Source organism: Sciurus carolinensis, chromosome 10 (genome assembly GCF_902686445.1).
Source record: "Sciurus carolinensis chromosome 10, mSciCar1.2, whole genome shotgun sequence".
Lineage (NCBI taxonomy): Eukaryota > Metazoa > Chordata > Mammalia > Rodentia > Sciuridae > Sciurus > Sciurus carolinensis.
Window position 1 is genome coordinate 28,787,520 of NC_062222.1, and position 18,365 is coordinate 28,805,884.

Below are 18,365 nucleotides of genomic sequence, written 5' to 3' on the forward strand. Positions count from 1 at the left end.
TCATGGAAAGGTAGAGGAGGAAGGGTGGGCAGAGGGACCACTGAGCCCCAGAGGTAAGGAACCATGGAGACACAGTGGAGAGCAGGTAGCGAGTCATCTGCTACTCAGAGTAATGGCCTGGAAGGTCAGAATCCCACCAGATGGTGAAGGCCTTTGAATGCTGATCGAGAGTTGAGATTTTATTCCCTCAGTCTCCATGGGAAACAGGGGAGGTGGGTGGTACCTGTAGAGAACTAGGGAACAGTTGCCTGTTATGGAATTTCACAATCATAATTTTTTTTAAAAAAATTATGTTTTTAGTTGTAGGTGGACACAAAACCTTTATTTTATTTATTTATTTGTTTATTTATTTATTTTATGTGGTGCTGAGGATAGAACCCAGCGTCTCACACACGCCAGGCAAGCACTCTACCACTGAGCCACAACCCCAGCCCACAATCATGTTTTTGTGTGTGTGTGTGTGTGTGTGTGGTGCTGGGGATTTGAACTCAGGGTCTTGTGCTTGTGAGGCAAGCACTCTACCAACCGAGCTATATCCCCAGCCCATAATCATAATTTTTAAAAACACATTTGTACAAAGCCAAAGTTGTTTTAGAGGATTTGGCCTAAGGATTGCCAGTTTTGGACCTTTGCTGCAGCTCACAGAGAACTGCTGAAGGTTTGAATTGTGGGGTGGAGGGACAGTGGCTAACCAGTGGCAACAACCTGTAGGCTGTGATCTTCTTTAAAGGTATCAATTGGATATTTTTCAATTCAGTTTCACAAAGACTTGACAGATTGCCTCTTACATAGAACAGATGTGATGGTTGAATCAATGCTTGAATGAGCATGTGAATAATGCACTTTGGAAGATCAGCCTGGGTGTTCAGGAGTCTGTGGTGGAGAGGGAAGAAATGGATATCCACTTTCTTCTAGCATGGATGCTGTTAACTCTGCTAGGAGACATGATGTTGCCAAGGTCTATATTTAGGCAGGAACAGGGATAAAGGATAGGAAGAGTAGAAGAGAGACATTTAGAGAAGAAACCTTCAGGACTTCTTAGCACTTGGTAGCATAAAGGAGAGGAATCGCTTTTTTTTTTTTTAACCACAGCAACCACAAGGTTTAACACCCAGTGACTCGAAGATGAGAAATTAGGATTTATGTAATAAACTTACTTTCACATCTTTCAGAACAGTGTTGCATTATAGTTAGGAGCCTGGACTTCACAGCCAGGATTCCTGGGTTTGAATCCAGCTCATCATACTCAGTAACATTGGGCTAGTTACTTAATGTCCCAGTGCCCTCCTATTGTAAAATGAGGATAATAGTTTTCCTGCTTCATGGGGTTGTGAGGATTAAATGAGTTACTATAAGAAGTGCTTAGAATGGCAGGCAGCCAGGTAGTAAGTACCAAAGAAGTGACGGTTACCATAGCGATGTTAAAACTGAGGTGGATTGCTGGCTTTGGGGGCCAATCATGTAGTAGATGTTGGGCGTGGGGGACTGACTGCCATGACAAGGAGACTGGAGGCTTGAGCTGGGGGGGTTAGCCCTGTGGGGGTTAGACCCAAATGTTGCCTGGAATTCTCTGTTGCATGTGTAGCAAGAAGATGGTGGCCTGACTGGACCTCGGGCAGTGTCCAAGTTGCAGATGGGTCATGGGTACAGCTATAGCAGAGGAACAAAGAGCTAAGTCAAAAGACGAAGTAGGGCATGCTGTCCAGAGCAGAAGTGAAGTCATCACATTCAGATAGGAGAGAACGAGTGAAGTTAAGATTTGAATCTCTCAGCCTTTTTGATGTGGCTTCAGAGACTGACCCATTGGCCTGCAACAAAATGGAAGTCAATGCTGAGATTGTGTGCTGGGAATAAAGGTGGTAACTGATTACTCCAGGGTCCCTGTGGTCTGAGGTGGTCCTGAGGAACAGCAGTGCGGCCAGACTTAGCCTTCTAACCTCTGTCCTTTGTTAGGGCAGTTTTCTTAAGTTGAAGTGTTGAAGCTTCTGTCTTCCCTGTGCATCTTTGGCATTAGGTGCTTGAGGATGTGAGCCCTTACCATTTCTCTCTCTCCCTGGAGCTGTGACAGTCCTCGCACTCAGTCTCTGAGGCTGTGTAATCCCTCTGCTGCTGGTCTGTGAGCCTGTTATTACAGACACCTGCACCTAACAGTGGCTGCTGGCAGCAGGAAGGATGCCAGCTTGAGAGATTTAGGGGACTCAGGATAGGCTGTGTGGCCCAGTGTCTCCCTAGCCAAGTTAACCAAGGTGGATTTTCTGGTGCAGAGTTGGAGGCTGTCCTTTGCCATTTCTGTGTGTGTGTGTCTGACTCACTCCCTTTTTCTTAGAACTGTACTTTAAGGTCCCAAGAGTGTACTTTCCATTTCATTGTTCGTTTAAAGAAAATCATTCTCAGTAAACACATTCCCAAGTGCAGTGCTCAGTGTTTGTTTTTCTTGTACATTCTTAGGGCCTAACTTTGCAGCCTAGAAAATTATATAAATCTGTCTATAGTACATGGAGAACATTCTTCCACATTTATTGGCAAGGAAGGTTGAAGCCCAAGTTTGAGAGCCATAAACTAAATTTTAACCCTAGCTCTGGCTTTTCATTTTCTTTTAAGCAGATTTTTCCCTCTTAGGAAAGTATTCCATGGTTCTTACAGAAACAAAAAAAAGAAGAGGGAAACGTCTGTGTAAAATGAACCACTTTTAAAATTTTCTTTCTTCTTTTTAAAAATATTTTTAGTTGTAGATGGACACAATACCTTTATTTATTTTTATGTGGTGCTGAGAATCGAACCCAGTGCCTCACATGTGCTAGGCAAGTGCTCTCCCACTGAGGCACAACCCCAGCCCCAGAAGTTTATTTCTTTTTTATGCAAATTTCAAAAAAGTTTATTTTACTATCATAAAATAAAGAGAATAGCTTTTATTATGTATATGTTTAATGTCATGGTTCTTATTCTCAAGTGGTTGAATATGAAATAGCTTTATTTTTAGTGGGTATATTAACAATTCATCATTTGTGCCATATTTTAAACCATTCTGCTGCAGGTGTACGTTAAGGTTGTGTCCAGCTTTTTTGACTTCCATAAGTAACTCTGTGATGAGCAATTTTGTTCATAATTCTTGGTTTATTCCTGATAGATCCTTATTTATGAATGTCAAGAAATAAAGGGTATCAACTCTTTCTCTGGCGGGCTACTGGATTGCCTTGCAGAAAGTTGGTACCAGTTTACATTCACGTGTGGTATATGAGAGTGCTGGCTTCATTCTCCTCCCAGTCGCACCAGTTTGCAAAGAAATTTCTTTCTTTCTTTCTGTTTTTTTTTTTTTTTTGTACTGGGGGTTGAACCTAGGACCTCACGCACACTAAGCCGTGAGCTCTACCACTGAGCTGCACCCCAGCCCCTCTTAGGAAAATTATGGTCATGTGGTAAGTGGGCCATCTTGTTTGGGTTTTCTTTGAATTTTGTTTGCTTGCTTTTTGGTGCTGGATGTTGAGCTCAGGGCCTCATGTGCTAATAAGCGTGTGCCTACCATTGAGCTACACCTCCAGCTCTAAACAACTGTGTTTGGGTTGTCAATTCAATTTGCATCTTATTAGGGAAAGATGAGCATTTTCTTTCACTTCATGTTTTGTTAAATTCTGATAAAAAAAATGTAAATACCCAAAATCCTACCACTGCAAAGAAATTCTATAGATTTAAGATGCGAATGTCCAACCAGAGGCCGGACACTGTTACAGTATCCTACTTCCTGTCATTGCCCAGGATTTGCAAATGTAAACATGCTTTATAGACACATTCGCATTTTCTAAAACCAAAATGGAAAGATGAACCACAAGCTAGTCTACAATTTGCCTTTTCTAAGAAATGTTCTGGATGAACTCGATTTTTTTTCTTTTCTGTTCCTTTTGTGAAATGCTGTTCTGTGTGTTTTCCACTTTTCTGTTGAATGTTGATGATTATTCCTTTGTTTTCTGTAAGAACGTTCTGTATGTCAAGGTTCATCAAACATTGTGTATCAGAATTTTTTCTTAGTTTGCCCTTCTTTCTTTGTTTTACTTTTACTTATATAGTGGCTTCAAGAATGCCTTTGTGCAGTCAATCTGCGGTTTCTCCTTGTGCTTTTATAAAAATTTAGGAACTCTTTCTTCACCCTGACATCCCTTAAATTGTCACCTCTGTCAGGAGATCAGAGATCTTAGGTAGTTTGTATGGTTTCGTAATCGAGGATGATAGCACAGCAGCCTGCTTACTCCGCGCCTGGTAATTGAATCCTTACAACCAGCCACCCTTAGGGAACTCGGGAGCCTGAGGCAGAGAGGCTCAGGGACTTGCCCAAGATGATGCAGCGAGGAGGCAGGGAGCAAGGTTCAAGCTGGCAGTTTGCTCTCAAGACGGTGATCTGAATTGGTCTGTGTGGCTCCTTCCGTTTCCTGGCCAGCCCGGCCTTCCCCATGTGTGCTTCGCTTCCAGCAGACAGTCTGAATGCCCCTGGCTCTGCCTGTCTTTCTGGGCAAGCCCGCAGCTTCGTTTCTCTAGTTTGCTTTCTTGTCACTATCTGCATTTCAGGCCTGTCCTCCTCAGCCTGGCTCCCCTGGGTCCCTCCTCGGTGCCCAGTGCTTGGGTGCACTCACCTCTCCAAGAAAAAGGTCATTTGTCAGCTTTTCCTTCCTTGGTGCATCCCTCTGCTTTCTTCTCTATACCCTCATTCTGTCCCATTATGGGACTTATGGGCTTTGCTTCTTGGTCATTCCACTCATTGCCTCTGAGTCCAGCTTGTCCAGCATGCTTCTCCTCTCCTTGCTGTGAATTTGGTGATGCTCTGATCTACCTTTCAGTCACCCAGAATTTACTTACCCTCCTGCTTGCCCAGGATAACAGATCCAACCAGATTGATTTGAGAAAGACAGCCCTGTGTCAGAGTGAATGACCACAGACCCACATACACTTAGGAACTGACCCTTTATTTGTGCCTAACCCTGGAGGGACAAAGTCTCAAGTACTTGGGTTGACAAGCCTTAGTTGACTTTGAACAATCTGGGTAGGAGAGGGACAACCCCCTCCGCCCCAAATCCATAAAGGAGCAGCTTGTGAATAAATGGTGCATGTCTGGTGTTGCACATGGGTCACATGTCCGTCTTTCAAATGTGTGTTGAACATCAAATTTGAGTAGTTAGCACAAGGGCCTGTGGGATATGGTTCTGTGTGTTGGACTTGTCAGGATTTTAAAATACCTTGTATCGGGGAAAAAAAGTTACTGTGTTCCTATTGGGAGGAAAATTAAAATGAGTATAAAGAAGGAAGTAAAAATTCCATAATCTGAGTACACGGTAGTTAAAATTTCACATTATCTCTAGCCCTTGTTTATGCACATTGCTTGAATGAATGGAAGATTCTGATGTCCCAGACATAGGACATGTAGGGAACATGGGTAGAAAACCCTTTTCCTTTTCTTCTTCCAAGTCCTGTGTCTTAGTCTTGTATATGCTAGAACTTTGTGAATTCCTTCTCTGATCTCTGGACCAACCTTCTGAAAAAGGAGGTAAAATGAGCCAGTCTTTGCTTTTCATGGAAGGTGAGTGCCTAGGACCAGTAGGAAGAGGACTCGTGGATCTAGGGGATGTACCTCGCCCTGTGAGGACCTTGGAGGAGGCAGTTTTCTCCTGAAAGGACCGTGCTTTTGTTTTTGTTTTTTTAATTTTTTTTTTTTTAAGATGTTGATGGACCTTTATTTTATTCATTTATTTATATGCGGTGCTGAGACTCAAACCCAGGGCCTCACACATGCGCTGTACCACTGAGCCACCACCCAGCCTTGGAGCCGTGTTTTTAAGCCCTGGGTGCACAGGCTCCCACCCCTTCTCACCTACTGTCAGCACCTCTGCTCTAAGGGCAGCGTGTGGAAGAGAAGACGGAGGAGACTTGGGCTACTTTAAAAACAAAAGCCAGGGCACTTCCCTCCCTTTGGGCCTGCATTTGAAAAAAGAAAAGCACAACATTTTTTAAAGTATAGACATTTATCTATCACTACTTCTGTATGCCGTATATGCATCGCATGCTGGGTTAAGGTTTTTTAGAGTCGCATTTCAGAAACATAAAGCATATTCTTTATTTACCCAAGAAACTTAAATGAGTTTGGGACCTTCTATGGGATCTGGCTGTTCTCCTAACATTCATCTATAAACAAAAACAGAAGTACACAACTTACTCCTCAGCTGAGTTTTAATCTGATTTCTCTCTAGTAGTAATTCATGTGAGTTGCACATACCAAATTAACAGGTGGAAGCTGGAGGATTTATTGCTGCTGAAGCCAACAGCAAAGCCACCCGTAAATTGCTAGCAGATGTTTTTCCTTTTTAGCCCCCTCAGGAATTTTATAGGCAACAATTCTTTTTTTTCTTCTCTTTCTGTGGAGCTGGAGGGAAATGGAGAGAGGAGGGAAATGAAAACAAACTAGAGATTGAGAAACATGTCTCAGTTGTCACCAGTGCTGGGTCATTTTGAACGCAGATGGAGTTGGTCTTCAAAAGTTAAAACAAAAACAGTCCTGGGTTTCTCTTCGTGTTTAGTTACTTTAAGCCACTGAACATTTTCTTTTTCCTCTTTAGCAAGAGGATCCTTACAGGAAGAAGAAGCTTCAGGAGAAACGAGAAGGAAATGTACAAAATCTAAATTGGAATAAAAATCGAACATGTAGAAAAAACAAGAAGAGGGGCATTGCCCAGGCCTCCAGGTGTGTAATGCTTACAATTTCTTTATGATTTTGGTTTAATTTCTCACTTTATAGTTGTGCATTTTGTTGTTTTATTTAAGGTTGGATAGATGATCAAATTAGTGTAGTACTTCAAGATTGAAGTATATTTCTAAAATTAACACATTTTCTCATCATATTTTTATTAAAAGTACCTTGAAGGGGCTGCCGCCACCTCCTCCTCCTCCTCCTCCTCCTCCTTTTTATTTATTTATTTATTTATTTATTTTTAAATAAATAGTGCTGGGGATTGAACCCAGGTGTGCTCTACCACTGAGCTTCTTTCCCATCCTTGAGACAGGGTCTTACTAAGTTGCCCAGGCTGGCCTTGAACTTGTGATCCTCCTGCCTCGGCCTCCTGAGTAACTGAAGTTACAGATGTACCACCATCACACCTGGCTTCAAAAATTTATTTTTAATCTGTCCTTTACAAAATGCTAAAAGCCACGAAAGTTTTAGAGAGAAGGGCTAAGCATTCCTCTGTGCCAAGGCCTTTTTCCGTCTGTGGAGTGTAGAGCATTTGTGGGACAGGTGCTGGAGAAAACTCTGGACAGGCAAACCCACCTGTTCCTAGCCTGGCCATGGGCGCAGTGAGATGGAATAGTCACCTCCCAGTAACCCTCACTTCAGTCCTACATAAGGTAGGTCCTTCCACTGTGGGAAGTGAGGTTCCCAGCTAGCAAGTGACTGCTGATAGCCTCACAGTTGCCAAGGGCAGAGCTGGGATTGAACCTGAGCAGTTTGGCACTGGGTTTGGGAAACCTTGCTTCTTTAAGATGCTTAATTGCCCTGCACTTAAATTTTCTTGTCTGTAACGTAAAGGAGCTGCATCATGGTTTGTGAGAATTCTATATTGCTGTATTGCTGAGGTTTTAGAAATAACCTCTAAGTCTAACATATAAATTTTCCACTTAAAGATTAACAAACAAACAAACAAAACAGGTCAGTCGTATGTGTATACAGCCTTAAGTCCAAATCTACCCGGTTGAGTTCTGATTTCTTCCCCCTCCTGCTGAATGCTGGGATTGAACCCAGGGTCTTGTGCATGCCAGGCAAGTACTCGGGTTCTGATTTCTTGTATCACTCTTCCAGCTCCTCACACACACACGTTGGAGAACCTGTAGCAGACACACACTCCCTTGCCTCGTCCTCCCTGGGCCCCTCGGTGGGTCTTTTCAGGCTTCCCCTTGCATCGAGGATGTCCCATTCCAGGACCTCAGTTTTATGTAGGAATTTCAGTCCCAGCTCCCCGAAACCTGTCTGCAGCTATCCATGAGTAGGCATTGAAGCTCTTTCCTAACCAGCTTCCCTCTCTGGCTTCTTTTTCTTTCGAGTTCTAGCATCTGCAGAATTCTCTTTTGTGAGCTCAGCTAGGCACTTTGATATTTTTGTTAAATTTCGCACCGGAAGTTCCGCATTTGTGTGGGGAAAAGGCTCCACTTGGCTGCACTTTAATGTGACTGTCACAAGGAACTGACAGGAGAGCCTGCGCTGTGGCAGGGACTGCGGCTGCAGAAGCACGTGTGCCTGCGTGTCTGTCTCTAAGCCCGAGGAGGCTGCCCTGGGGAGCTCAGGGTCCTGGCTCAGCACTGTACGAGCTCCCCAGCGAGGCCACGTGCAGTCCTGGATGATGGACAGGGGCAGCTGTAGGGTTGCTTCCAGGCTCCAGTCCACACCCAGCTCCCAGGGAGCCATCACAGAGTGCAAATAGGAAAGAGTAAACATGCCCAGTATTACTTTGTTAGTAACGCTGGATTCTAGTTATCGGTGGGTCATTTTCCTTATTTAGCCTAGATTATTGAGACTAAATTATTTGAAGGCTGAAGAACAGTGTTCTGTAGAAAGGAAATGAGACAGACCTTGTTGTGTTCTTTTACCTGTGTATTTTTATAAACATGTGATTGACCATGAGGTCATTTTAAAGTAGTCTATTTTCTTGGATATGAATTTGTAGCAAGATATGAAAATAAAGTACAGTTTCACTAATGAAATGTTAGGATCCATTTTTAAAAGCAGATTTGTGAGATGCTGAAGAAATAATTGGATTATTAAAAAATAACTCCCAAGGCATCTGTAGCTGCTTATAAGGTTTTGAGAACGTGATGCTTAAGATGTAGGTGGTGGTTATTGAGTTGCTTTTGCCTGGGCTCTTGTTTCTGCCCATGTCCTCTTTTTGTCTTGATCAGAAGAACCAGCAAAATTGTCCACTGCACCTCACATATTTAATCATCTTTCCTGCCATCCTTTGAACCCAACACTAGGTACTGAAATTGGACCATGTAGGAGGTTCATCTGGTTAATCACAGAGCATTCTCCATATTTCTGTAATGATGCTTATGAAGCCGTATTATAATTCCTCTCTGGAAGGGTTTATGGTCTAGTAAGAGAGATTTGTTCAGCTTCATAACCCTTGGGGTGGGGGTGGAGACTGTATTTTCCTTCCTCATAAACACACCTCTCTGGACAATGCATAGAATGTAGTGCATGCAACAGATGTTTGCTAGGTGAATGAGTGAGGATGTCTTTAACCCTGGGTACCTTCTGTCAGACACCAGGCAGCAGGTTCATCTATAGAAAAACAAGCCAAGAGTCCTGAGATCCCCACTACTTATCAGTTAACCTTGAGTGACCTTGCGGAGTCTTATTCTTCTCACAATAAAATTTTAAGTAAAATAAATGACCTACAAATGAATTCTAGTCCAAAAATGGCAACTTAGTTTAAAAATTTGGTGCTGGGGCTCAAACCCAGGGCCTGAAGCATGCTAAACACAAACTCTACCCCTGAACTATGCTTCCAGCCCCCAGATCTCTTTCCCTTCCTTGCTCATCATATTCTCGCACAGACCCGAAGAGAGGAGACCTCAGCTTGTTGGAGGTTCATGATTTCCTGAGTGTGATGTCTCATGGGAAGGACATGTGTGTACACATGATAAAATGTGGATGTGGTTGTTTGTTTTTTCCAGACCTTCTGAACAGAGTGAACTGAAGCTTGTGTGCAGTGACTTCGAGAGGTCTGAGCTGGGCAGCGACACTGATGTAAGAAACTGGTGTAGACAGGAAAACGCTGGGGAGATTTGTAAAGCAGACACAGAAATTGCAAGCAGTTCACCTACCGCACAGAGAGAGGCAGGTATGTGATACAAGGAGCTGCAAATGGGGGTTTTGTTGGAAGTTTTATTCCCTGAGGGGTCCAGCAGGAGAGAAGTGCTATTTTGATTGACACTTTACAGGCATTGTGGCTAAGGCCCACATTGGAGGCCGTAGGGTTGGACTAGAAAGCCAAGATTCTTCTCAACCTGGATGGGCCGCTAGTGTTGCTCCCCTCCCCCACCCCTCAAGCATGGCCATTCTCACTTGTCCTCATGCATATTGCCACGCGAGCAAGGGTTGCTTGCCGTAGACAGGGACACCCTTGGTGGAAGAGGGGAGTAACCAAATGAGAGTACCCCTCCCACTCTTGTGCCAGATAGTTTCCATAGAGTCACGCCACTGCCCCACCCAAAGGCTGCTAGGTGGACCCTCAAGTGAGAGATACAGGGGCACCCAGTGCCAGGACCAGGCTGGGATGGAGGATATGGACCTGGAGCACTGAACCTGGCAGTGTGGGTGGGGTATCGGCGGTGGGGGTTGGTAACCCTCTCAGCCCACACCCACCCGGAGGTGAGCCCCATAGTGTGCCCGCAGCCGCCAGCATCAACTGGACTCTCCATCTTTTATTTTTTCATTCCTTTAACAGGTATATTGCTTTCTGGTTTTACTGGAGATTCTTCCTACATGTTTATCAAATACTTTTAAAATTCTTAGTGGACATCTTAATAAAAGAGGGCAGAAATTAACTGCAAATCTCTAGTCCAATTGAATAGCCTCAGTTCTTGATTGAAGTAGTTTGTTATTTCTAGACTAGAACCATTTTTTTTTATTTTTGCAATGCTGAGGATAGAACCCAGGACCTTGCACATGTGAGCCAAGCAATCTTATACCTGAGTTGAGCCATTTTTATTTTTTTGGTGGGGAGAATGGCAGGCAAATGCCCTCGTAATTTAAAAATAAATAAATAAAGTCTTACTTTATTTTAATTTTGGTGCCAGGGATTGAGCCCAGGGCTGCTTAACCACTGAGTCACATCCCCAGCCCTTTTTATTTTTTATTTAGGAACAGGGTCTTGCTGAGTTGCTTGGGCCTTGCTAATTTACTGAGGCTGGCTTTGAGCTTGCAAGCTTCGTGCCTCAGCCTCCTGAGCCTTACTTTTAAATACACAGGTCCTTATCTTCCACGTTACTGTCAATATAAACCCCACTTAATTACAGAGCATTGAAATAAAGTCTAAAACCTATAATTTAGAAAATATTAAACATTTACAAAAACCATTTTTTGTACATCTCTTGGTTTCTAAAATATTCTTTGTTCTTCTCTTGTTCTGCTATTTGTAGGAAGATTAACATGGCTGGGTGTGGTGTGTATGCTTGTAATCTCAGTGACTCAGGAGGCTGAGGCAGGAGGATTGCAGGTTTGAGGCCAGCCTCAGCAACTTAGCAAGACTCTAAGCAACGTGGCGAGACCCTATCTCAAAAGAAAAAATAAAAACAACTGGGTATGTGTGACTCAGTGATTAAGCACCCCTGGGTTCAAGTCACAGTACCAAAAAAAAGAAAAAGTTGGCATGACTGAACATTACCTGTTCTTTTACCAAAACCATGGTAGTGATGCATGTATACCCAAAGGACTTAAAATCGGCATACTACCGTGATACAGCCACATCAGTGTTCATAGCAGCTCAATTCACAATAGCTAGATTGTGGAACCAACTGAGATGCCCTTCAATTGATGAATGGAGAAAGAAGCTGTGGTATATATATATACAATGGAATATTACTCAGCCATAAATAAGAATAAAATTATGGCATTTGCTGGTAAATGAATGAAATTGGAAAATATCATGTTAAATGAAATAGGCCAAGCCCAAAAAACCAAAAGCTGAATGTTTTCTCTGATAAGTAGACGACGATATATAATGAGGTGGGAGGTTGGGGGATGGAGAGAAGAATGAAGGAACTTTGGATGGTGTAGAGAAAAATGGGGTGGGAGAGTGTGGGGGATGGAAATAGAATGAAACTGTATTACCCTATGTATATGTATGATTACATGAATGGTGTGAGTCTACATTGCGTACAACCATAGAAATAAAAAGTTGTACCCCATTTGTGAACAATGAATCAAAACGCAGTCTGTAAAAATAAAAAAAAAATTATTTAAAAAATGTTAAATATATGTTCAAATGTCTATTATATATATTTAAGTATGTACTTTTTTTTAGTAAACGGCAAAGTTTTCATTGTGAACTGAGTAAGACAATTATAGAACCTAATATATTTTTGTATGGTTTTCACCATCCTTAGATAGCAACTAAAATCAGACACATAAAGAACAGGACATAACTTTGATTTTCTTTTAAAACAAATATTCTAAACAATAGAGACACAAGATGATTGCTTACCTGGTTTTAATAACATGGCACAAAGCACCTAAACTTGATGTAATAGTTATGCAAAATACATAGATGGATGCTCTCTTTTTTAAAAATTTAAATAAACAAGACATGAAAATAGGCAAGTTTCCATTAAATAAAAGTTTAAAAAGAAAAGTTTTCCTTTCTATCCCATTTGAAGAAGGGAAATTATCATTTTAAACTTTAAATATTCAAGTTTATTAAACAAATTTTATATAAGTATTATAAAATGTTCAACTTTCATCAGCTTCAAGGTCTATGTCGAATTTTCAAGTCTGCTAACACCTGCTGAATTGATTCCAGTCTGGATTCTAAGGTGTCATTTTCTTCTTGCAAATTTTTCTTTGCATCCTCTGACGTTTCTTGTGTTTATTCTTGAGACTGGCTAAGGAAAACAGCGCCAGTTTGATGAAGTACCTTTAAGTAGTCATCATCTGTAAGCATGATGTCATCACAAGCATCTTCTAGTTTTAGAGTTCTTTTTCACTTCTGTTTCCTCCTTTAGCTCTGTGATTCTACTGTATTCTGTGCAGTTTTGTTTATCTTTTGTCGATCTTCAAAAGTAACATTGACATCTTCTGCAGTGGTCTTTCTTTTTTTTTTTTTTTTTAATGCCGTCTTAGGACTGTCCCAGAATGATTTTTAGAGAAAGGTTCTACTTGCTGCTGACTCTTGGCCCCAGATGAGTTCAGTTGTCCTTCCTGTAGGCAGAGTAGACTCGGCTCCTCCCCTGCTGTTCTCTGGGTCCTGTGGTTCGGGTCAGTGAACTTCTTTGTTTTTCTTGCTAACTGAGCCCTGGAGCTAACTCTGACCTTCTTCCCGTTAGAAGAGGCATCAGGTTGAAATCGTGTGAGTGAAACATGGTTTCTCTCTCACCTGCTGCAGATGGTTATTACCAGAAGCCCGAGAAGAAGTGTGCCGACAAGTTCTGCTCGGATTCCAGCTCTGACTGCGGAAGCTCCTCGGGCAGCGTGCGAGCCAGCCGGGGCAGCTGGGGCAGCTGGAGCAGCAGCGGCAGCTCTGATGGCGACCGGAAGCCTGCGGTGGACCCACAGCACTTCCTGCCAGCTGGTGAGTCCCAGGAGTGGCTGCCCTCTGCTCTCTGGTGGGTCCAGCACAGGGTCTAGGTCCGCCTTGAGAGGGCAAGAGGACAGACGGGACTTTGAGTCTTTGCTTTGCTCTGACCTTCATTCACTTTAGTTTTCTTTCCTCCTCTCCCTCCTCCTTTTCCTCTGAACCATGGTGGTGACTGTTACTTAGCGTCTGTCTTTGAAGCAGTTGAAAGAGCTGTACATTTCTGTGTTCTTATTTATTATGATAAAATATAGGTAATGCCAAATTCACTACCATAACCGTGTTTTGTTTATTTTGTGGTGCTGGGACTGAATGCTAGACAACGCTCTACCACTGAGCCACCCCACAACTGTTACACCTCTTTTTGGGGTTGGGGGGCGGGTACCAGGGGTTGAACCCAGGGACACTTTAGCACTGAACCACACCCCCAGCCCTTTTATTTATTTTATTTAGAGACGGGGTCTCACTGAGTTGCTAAGTGCCTCACTCAATTGCTGAGGCTGGCTTTGAACTCGTGATCTTCCTGCCTCAGTCTCTGGAGTTGCTGGGATTATGGGCATCTGCCACCATGCTGGGCAGATGGCATACCATTTTTAAGCGTGAAATGCGGTGGCATTAAGTTTGTTCACATGGTCATGTGGCCATCCCCGGCCTCCATCTCTGGAATTCTCATTCAGCAGCTCCCGGTTCCTCCCTCCTAGAAGCCCCAGTTACTCTCTTCTACTGTCTGTCCCTGTCAATTTGACTACTCTAGGTGTCCCATGTGAGTGGGGTCCTACAGTGCCACTGTGTCTTTGTGGCTGGATTATTTCATCCTGCATAAGACCCTCAAGGCTCATTCATATATAGCATGAGTCAGAATTTCCTTCCTTTCTAAGGCTTAATATTCTATTGTGTGTATGCACAGTGTTTTATTTATCCATTTCTGAAGTGACAGACACTTGGGTTGCTTCTGCCTTTTGGCTATTGTGAATCATGCTGCTGAGAACACTGGGCCTTGTTTATTTTTGAGAAATTTAATAATACAGGAGAGATCGAAGAAACGTGTATTTTTATCATTCAGAACTAATAACTCCTAATTTTTTATATTTGCTCTTGGCATTGTTTTTAAAGGGAAAAAAATGCTCGGTCATCTGTTCACACCCCCCATCCCCAAGAAAGTCACTGTCCACTGTCATGATTTGGTGTGTACTCTGTTTTTAATTTTACATTGGTATATTCATCTGCAGAATATAGTTATTCATTTTTAACCATGTAAATGAAATCCTACTTCAAGACAGCATTCGGTGCCTGCTTTTCCCCGTCAGCCTTGTGTTTTATTGTTCATGTCTGTATAAAGATGTATTTCGTTCCTTTCACTGTATTTTCAAAATAGTAAACTTAACCTTTGTAAAAGCAAAAGTCAGGGAGATTCAGTAACATGCATCTGTCTGATGCCTCGCATTTGTCATTCACATACTCACTGTGCCCATGCACCTCTTGAGCTGGTGGGCGTCCCTGTTCCCATCTTGGAGGTGCAGATGGGCTTAAAGAGGTTCTTAGCTTGTTTGGCACCTTGCCGTTTCCTGGCCTTGTACCCATGACTTCTCCCAAAGCCCACTGTACCCATGCCATGGATTTCCTTCCTCATCCTGCTGTCTGCCCTCTTCCTCTTCTCTCTTCTTCCCAAGGGATACCTCCAGAAGAAGGTCTAGTCTGAAGGGCAGTGCAGTGGTAGCCAGGGATCCTGGGGAAGGTCCACGTGCGTCCACAGCCTGTGTTGCTCGGCCTCATTTCCGTGTCCCTCCCCATCCCCTGAACTTTTTTAGACAGTGTTTTCTTAGTGCCTCACCATAAGATTTTAAAACCACTGATACACGCTTTATCTGTTCATACCAGGTACTGTGCTTTATGCATAAAAAGATGAAATTTTCTTCCAAAAACAAACAAGGATCCTTACTTGGGGGCAGTATCACCCCATGGGAACACATGGACTAGGTGAAGGGCAGGCACTGGGCATCCCGCTCATGATGGGAATGGTTTTCTTGTGCAGAAGAGGCCTGGTCTGCACAGCTTACAGCCTGCATAGTGTCCATCTGCCACTGAGGGCTGAGGGTTTGCTGGTGATGCTGACATGAGACTTCTAAGATCAGTACTTAGCATTAGGGAAAATGTTGGAGTAAAGCTTTTGCTTGTAGGGGAGAAAGGTCAATGTTAGAAAAATGAAATTATCATTATTAATGATTTACAGTGGCAGAGTATACTGTCTTCTACCAGTTAAGTCTCAAGTTTTCAATTCTGTGACTATTTCAGAGACCCAAGTGCATTAAAATAGTTTGGAAATCATAATTTTCAGCTTGTATTTCCTTTATTATCAGAACAAACGTACAGATGATCCTATAAATAGGACACTGGGACAGTATGTTATCTTTTACATAAATAAGCTATCCTGTGAATAGGACTTGGGGACATCTAACACAGTATACCAGGAGTGACTTTCATGACCTGTTCAACAATTACTTTTGATGGAAAGGAGCGAGACTCTTCAAAGGAGGGGTCTTGTTGCACTTCTGGCCCCATGCTGCTGGCTTCCCACGGTCTGGGTCTGTGTCACTCAGGTGGCGAGGTATTTGTGTCCCAGTGTCTCCTCATAGCACAGCGGTTTCTCACCGTAATTTGAAATTCAGTGCTTTCCTCAAGGTAAAAATGACAACCAGTTTTAGAAAATACTTTCTTGAATGCATTTCCTATGCTCCATTTCAGTTGTATATAAATATTTTGTCAGTTAAACGTTTAGTAGAACTTTTGCAGCAAAGTTTGTGCCACTTTTACAATGAACTTAAATATTTTCGAACACTCTAAACATTCACCAGTCTTCTCAAGAGAACAGCGTAATTACTGCAGAGTTACCATAGGTGGTATGTGTGTTGCTCAGTTGAAGTTTTTATAGGTGTTCTGGATTGGGACAGTGGGAGGGGTTGGGTTAAGATGTGACGTGATAGCTGGAAAGTGTCCTCAGTGTAATGACTGGTGAGAAAGGTTGAAAAGACAGGCATGGTGCGACCTCAAGAACGGGAAGTTGTACTCCATGTGTGTACAGCGTGTCGTGTCTGCCTAAAAAGGACAAAATTTTAAAAATCCATTAAAAAGACAGGTATATATGGAGGATGATCCCAATTTTACATATATATATATGTTTATATGTATGTATATACACATAAAAGAGATACCTACGTGATCATACCAGTAGTGTGTTTGTAGGTAATTTAACTTTTCTTCTTTGAACTTCTATGTCTGGCTGTCCGACCCTTTGGAGATAGCCTGCATTCTCCCTGAATATGTATCTACTTTCCTAAATAAATCTGTATCTCTGGGAAAAAAAAATTATCATTTCTTTTTATCATTTTACTACAATGGACATATATTACTTTTATAAACTAAGGCAGTGAGCACTATAATTATATAGCTAAATTTTTATGTCAGGTAAATAAAACTGTTAAAAAAAATTGCATGATATTATTGATGATTTTAAACTTTTCCCATAATGTAACATGTCATTATAACAAGATTCCTTTCTTTCTTTCTTTTTTTTTTTTTTTGGGGGGGCGGTACCAGAGATTAAACTCGGGGGCACTTAACCACAGAACCACATCCCCAGCTTTTTTTTTTTTTTTTTTTTTTTTTTTTTTTTGAGACAGGGTCTCACTAAGTTGCTGAGACTGGCTTTGAACTCATGATCCTCCTGCCTCAGCCTCCTTCCTGAGCCACCAGATTATAGGTGTGCACCTCCACACCTGGCCTATACCAAAATTCTTAAATTTTAAATGTTGAGTTTTATTTTAGCTTTTTAAAGAAACAATAAATTATTAAAGGCCTTTTAAAAATGAAATGATTGTAAATATCAGTTTAAAGTGAACACTGAACATGCTCATCAAAGTTAATAATACTGATAATCTGTGCCTCTTGATACAGTTGAATCGTATGTTTTTAGAAGACTTGTGATAATGTGTTATTTTTTGAATGCAGGAGACAGTGTTTCTCAAAATGATTTTCCTTCTGAAACTCCTCTCTCCTTGAACCTTTCTCATCACATCTGCAATCCCACGTAAGTGTTTATTTTTTTTAGCCTTTACGATACGTTTTATGTGCATTATCTATCTGTCAGTGTGTTTTCTTAGTACTTGGTTCTGCAGGTTAAAATATGAAAACCTTTAAGGATGCAGGAAAGTAAACTCTGATTGTTTTAATAATTCAGAAAGAATGATCTTTCCAAGTAAGCACAATTCAGATGGTTGTCTCTGGTGTCACTGCCTTCTTCAGCAATAGAGCCACATTAGAAAGTGTGTTATTTCTGAAAGAGAAAGAGGAGGCAGGAGCTACTATCAGGGTGGGATCTGTCTGCCCTTTGCTAAGACTTGAAGCATAGCCAAGCATTGATGATTCAAATAAGTTTTAAAAAGCTAGTAGATGCCCACACATTTACAGATCCTCTGTATAAGGTGTTCTGCAGCGCTGGGCAAAGTAAACAACTGTAGGCGTCCCTCAGTGTGCTCGGAGGATTGGTTCCAGGACTCCCCTGTGGACACCCCTCTTACATAAAATGGTGTGCGTTTGCATATAACCTGTGCATATCCTCCTGTGTATTTTGAATCACCTCTAGATACTTACGATTCTCAATGCAGTATAAATAGGTGTTAGACCATATTGTTTAGGGAATAGTGACAAAGAAAAAAGTGTGCACACATTCAGGACAGGCTCGGCCTTCACAGGCCTGTGAAGCCTCAGCATCTTCCTGCACAACCCTCAACAACAACGACATAACTTCTTTTTCCAAGTATTTCCAACCCGTGGTTGGTTGAATCCACGGATGCGGAACCTGTGGATTTGGAGGGCTGATGTAACTTTAATGACAGAGCAGGGTGAGCAAGGAGAGAGTTTCAAAGTGGCAGGTGTAACCAGGTTTCCTGGGCGCCTTCCTCGCGAGAGGGTAGGAGGATGTAACTAGATGGGTGAATGTGAAGAAGGAAACGCAGCTGTCAGCGAAGGAAAGCCTCGTGAGCCTTCAGT

General features: G+C 42.3%; 1 protein-coding gene across 7 annotated transcripts in view; it reads left to right on the forward strand.

Annotated features, from left to right (window-relative positions):
• The window catches only part of Tmem131l (transmembrane 131 like), a 167,679-nt gene that overhangs the window by 138,441 nt on the left and 10,873 nt on the right, over positions 1-18,365 (forward strand). For all 7 annotated transcript variants that reach the window (XM_047566813.1, XM_047566814.1, XM_047566810.1 and 4 more), the window contains exons 27-30: positions 6,597-6,721; positions 9,703-9,869; positions 13,131-13,316; positions 17,325-17,403. In XM_047566813.1, coding sequence (XP_047422769.1) covers positions 6,597-6,721; positions 9,703-9,869; positions 13,131-13,316; positions 17,325-17,403 — 557 coding nt within the window. The remainder of the gene's footprint in view (positions 1-6,596; positions 6,722-9,702; positions 9,870-13,130; positions 13,317-17,324; positions 17,404-18,365) is intronic.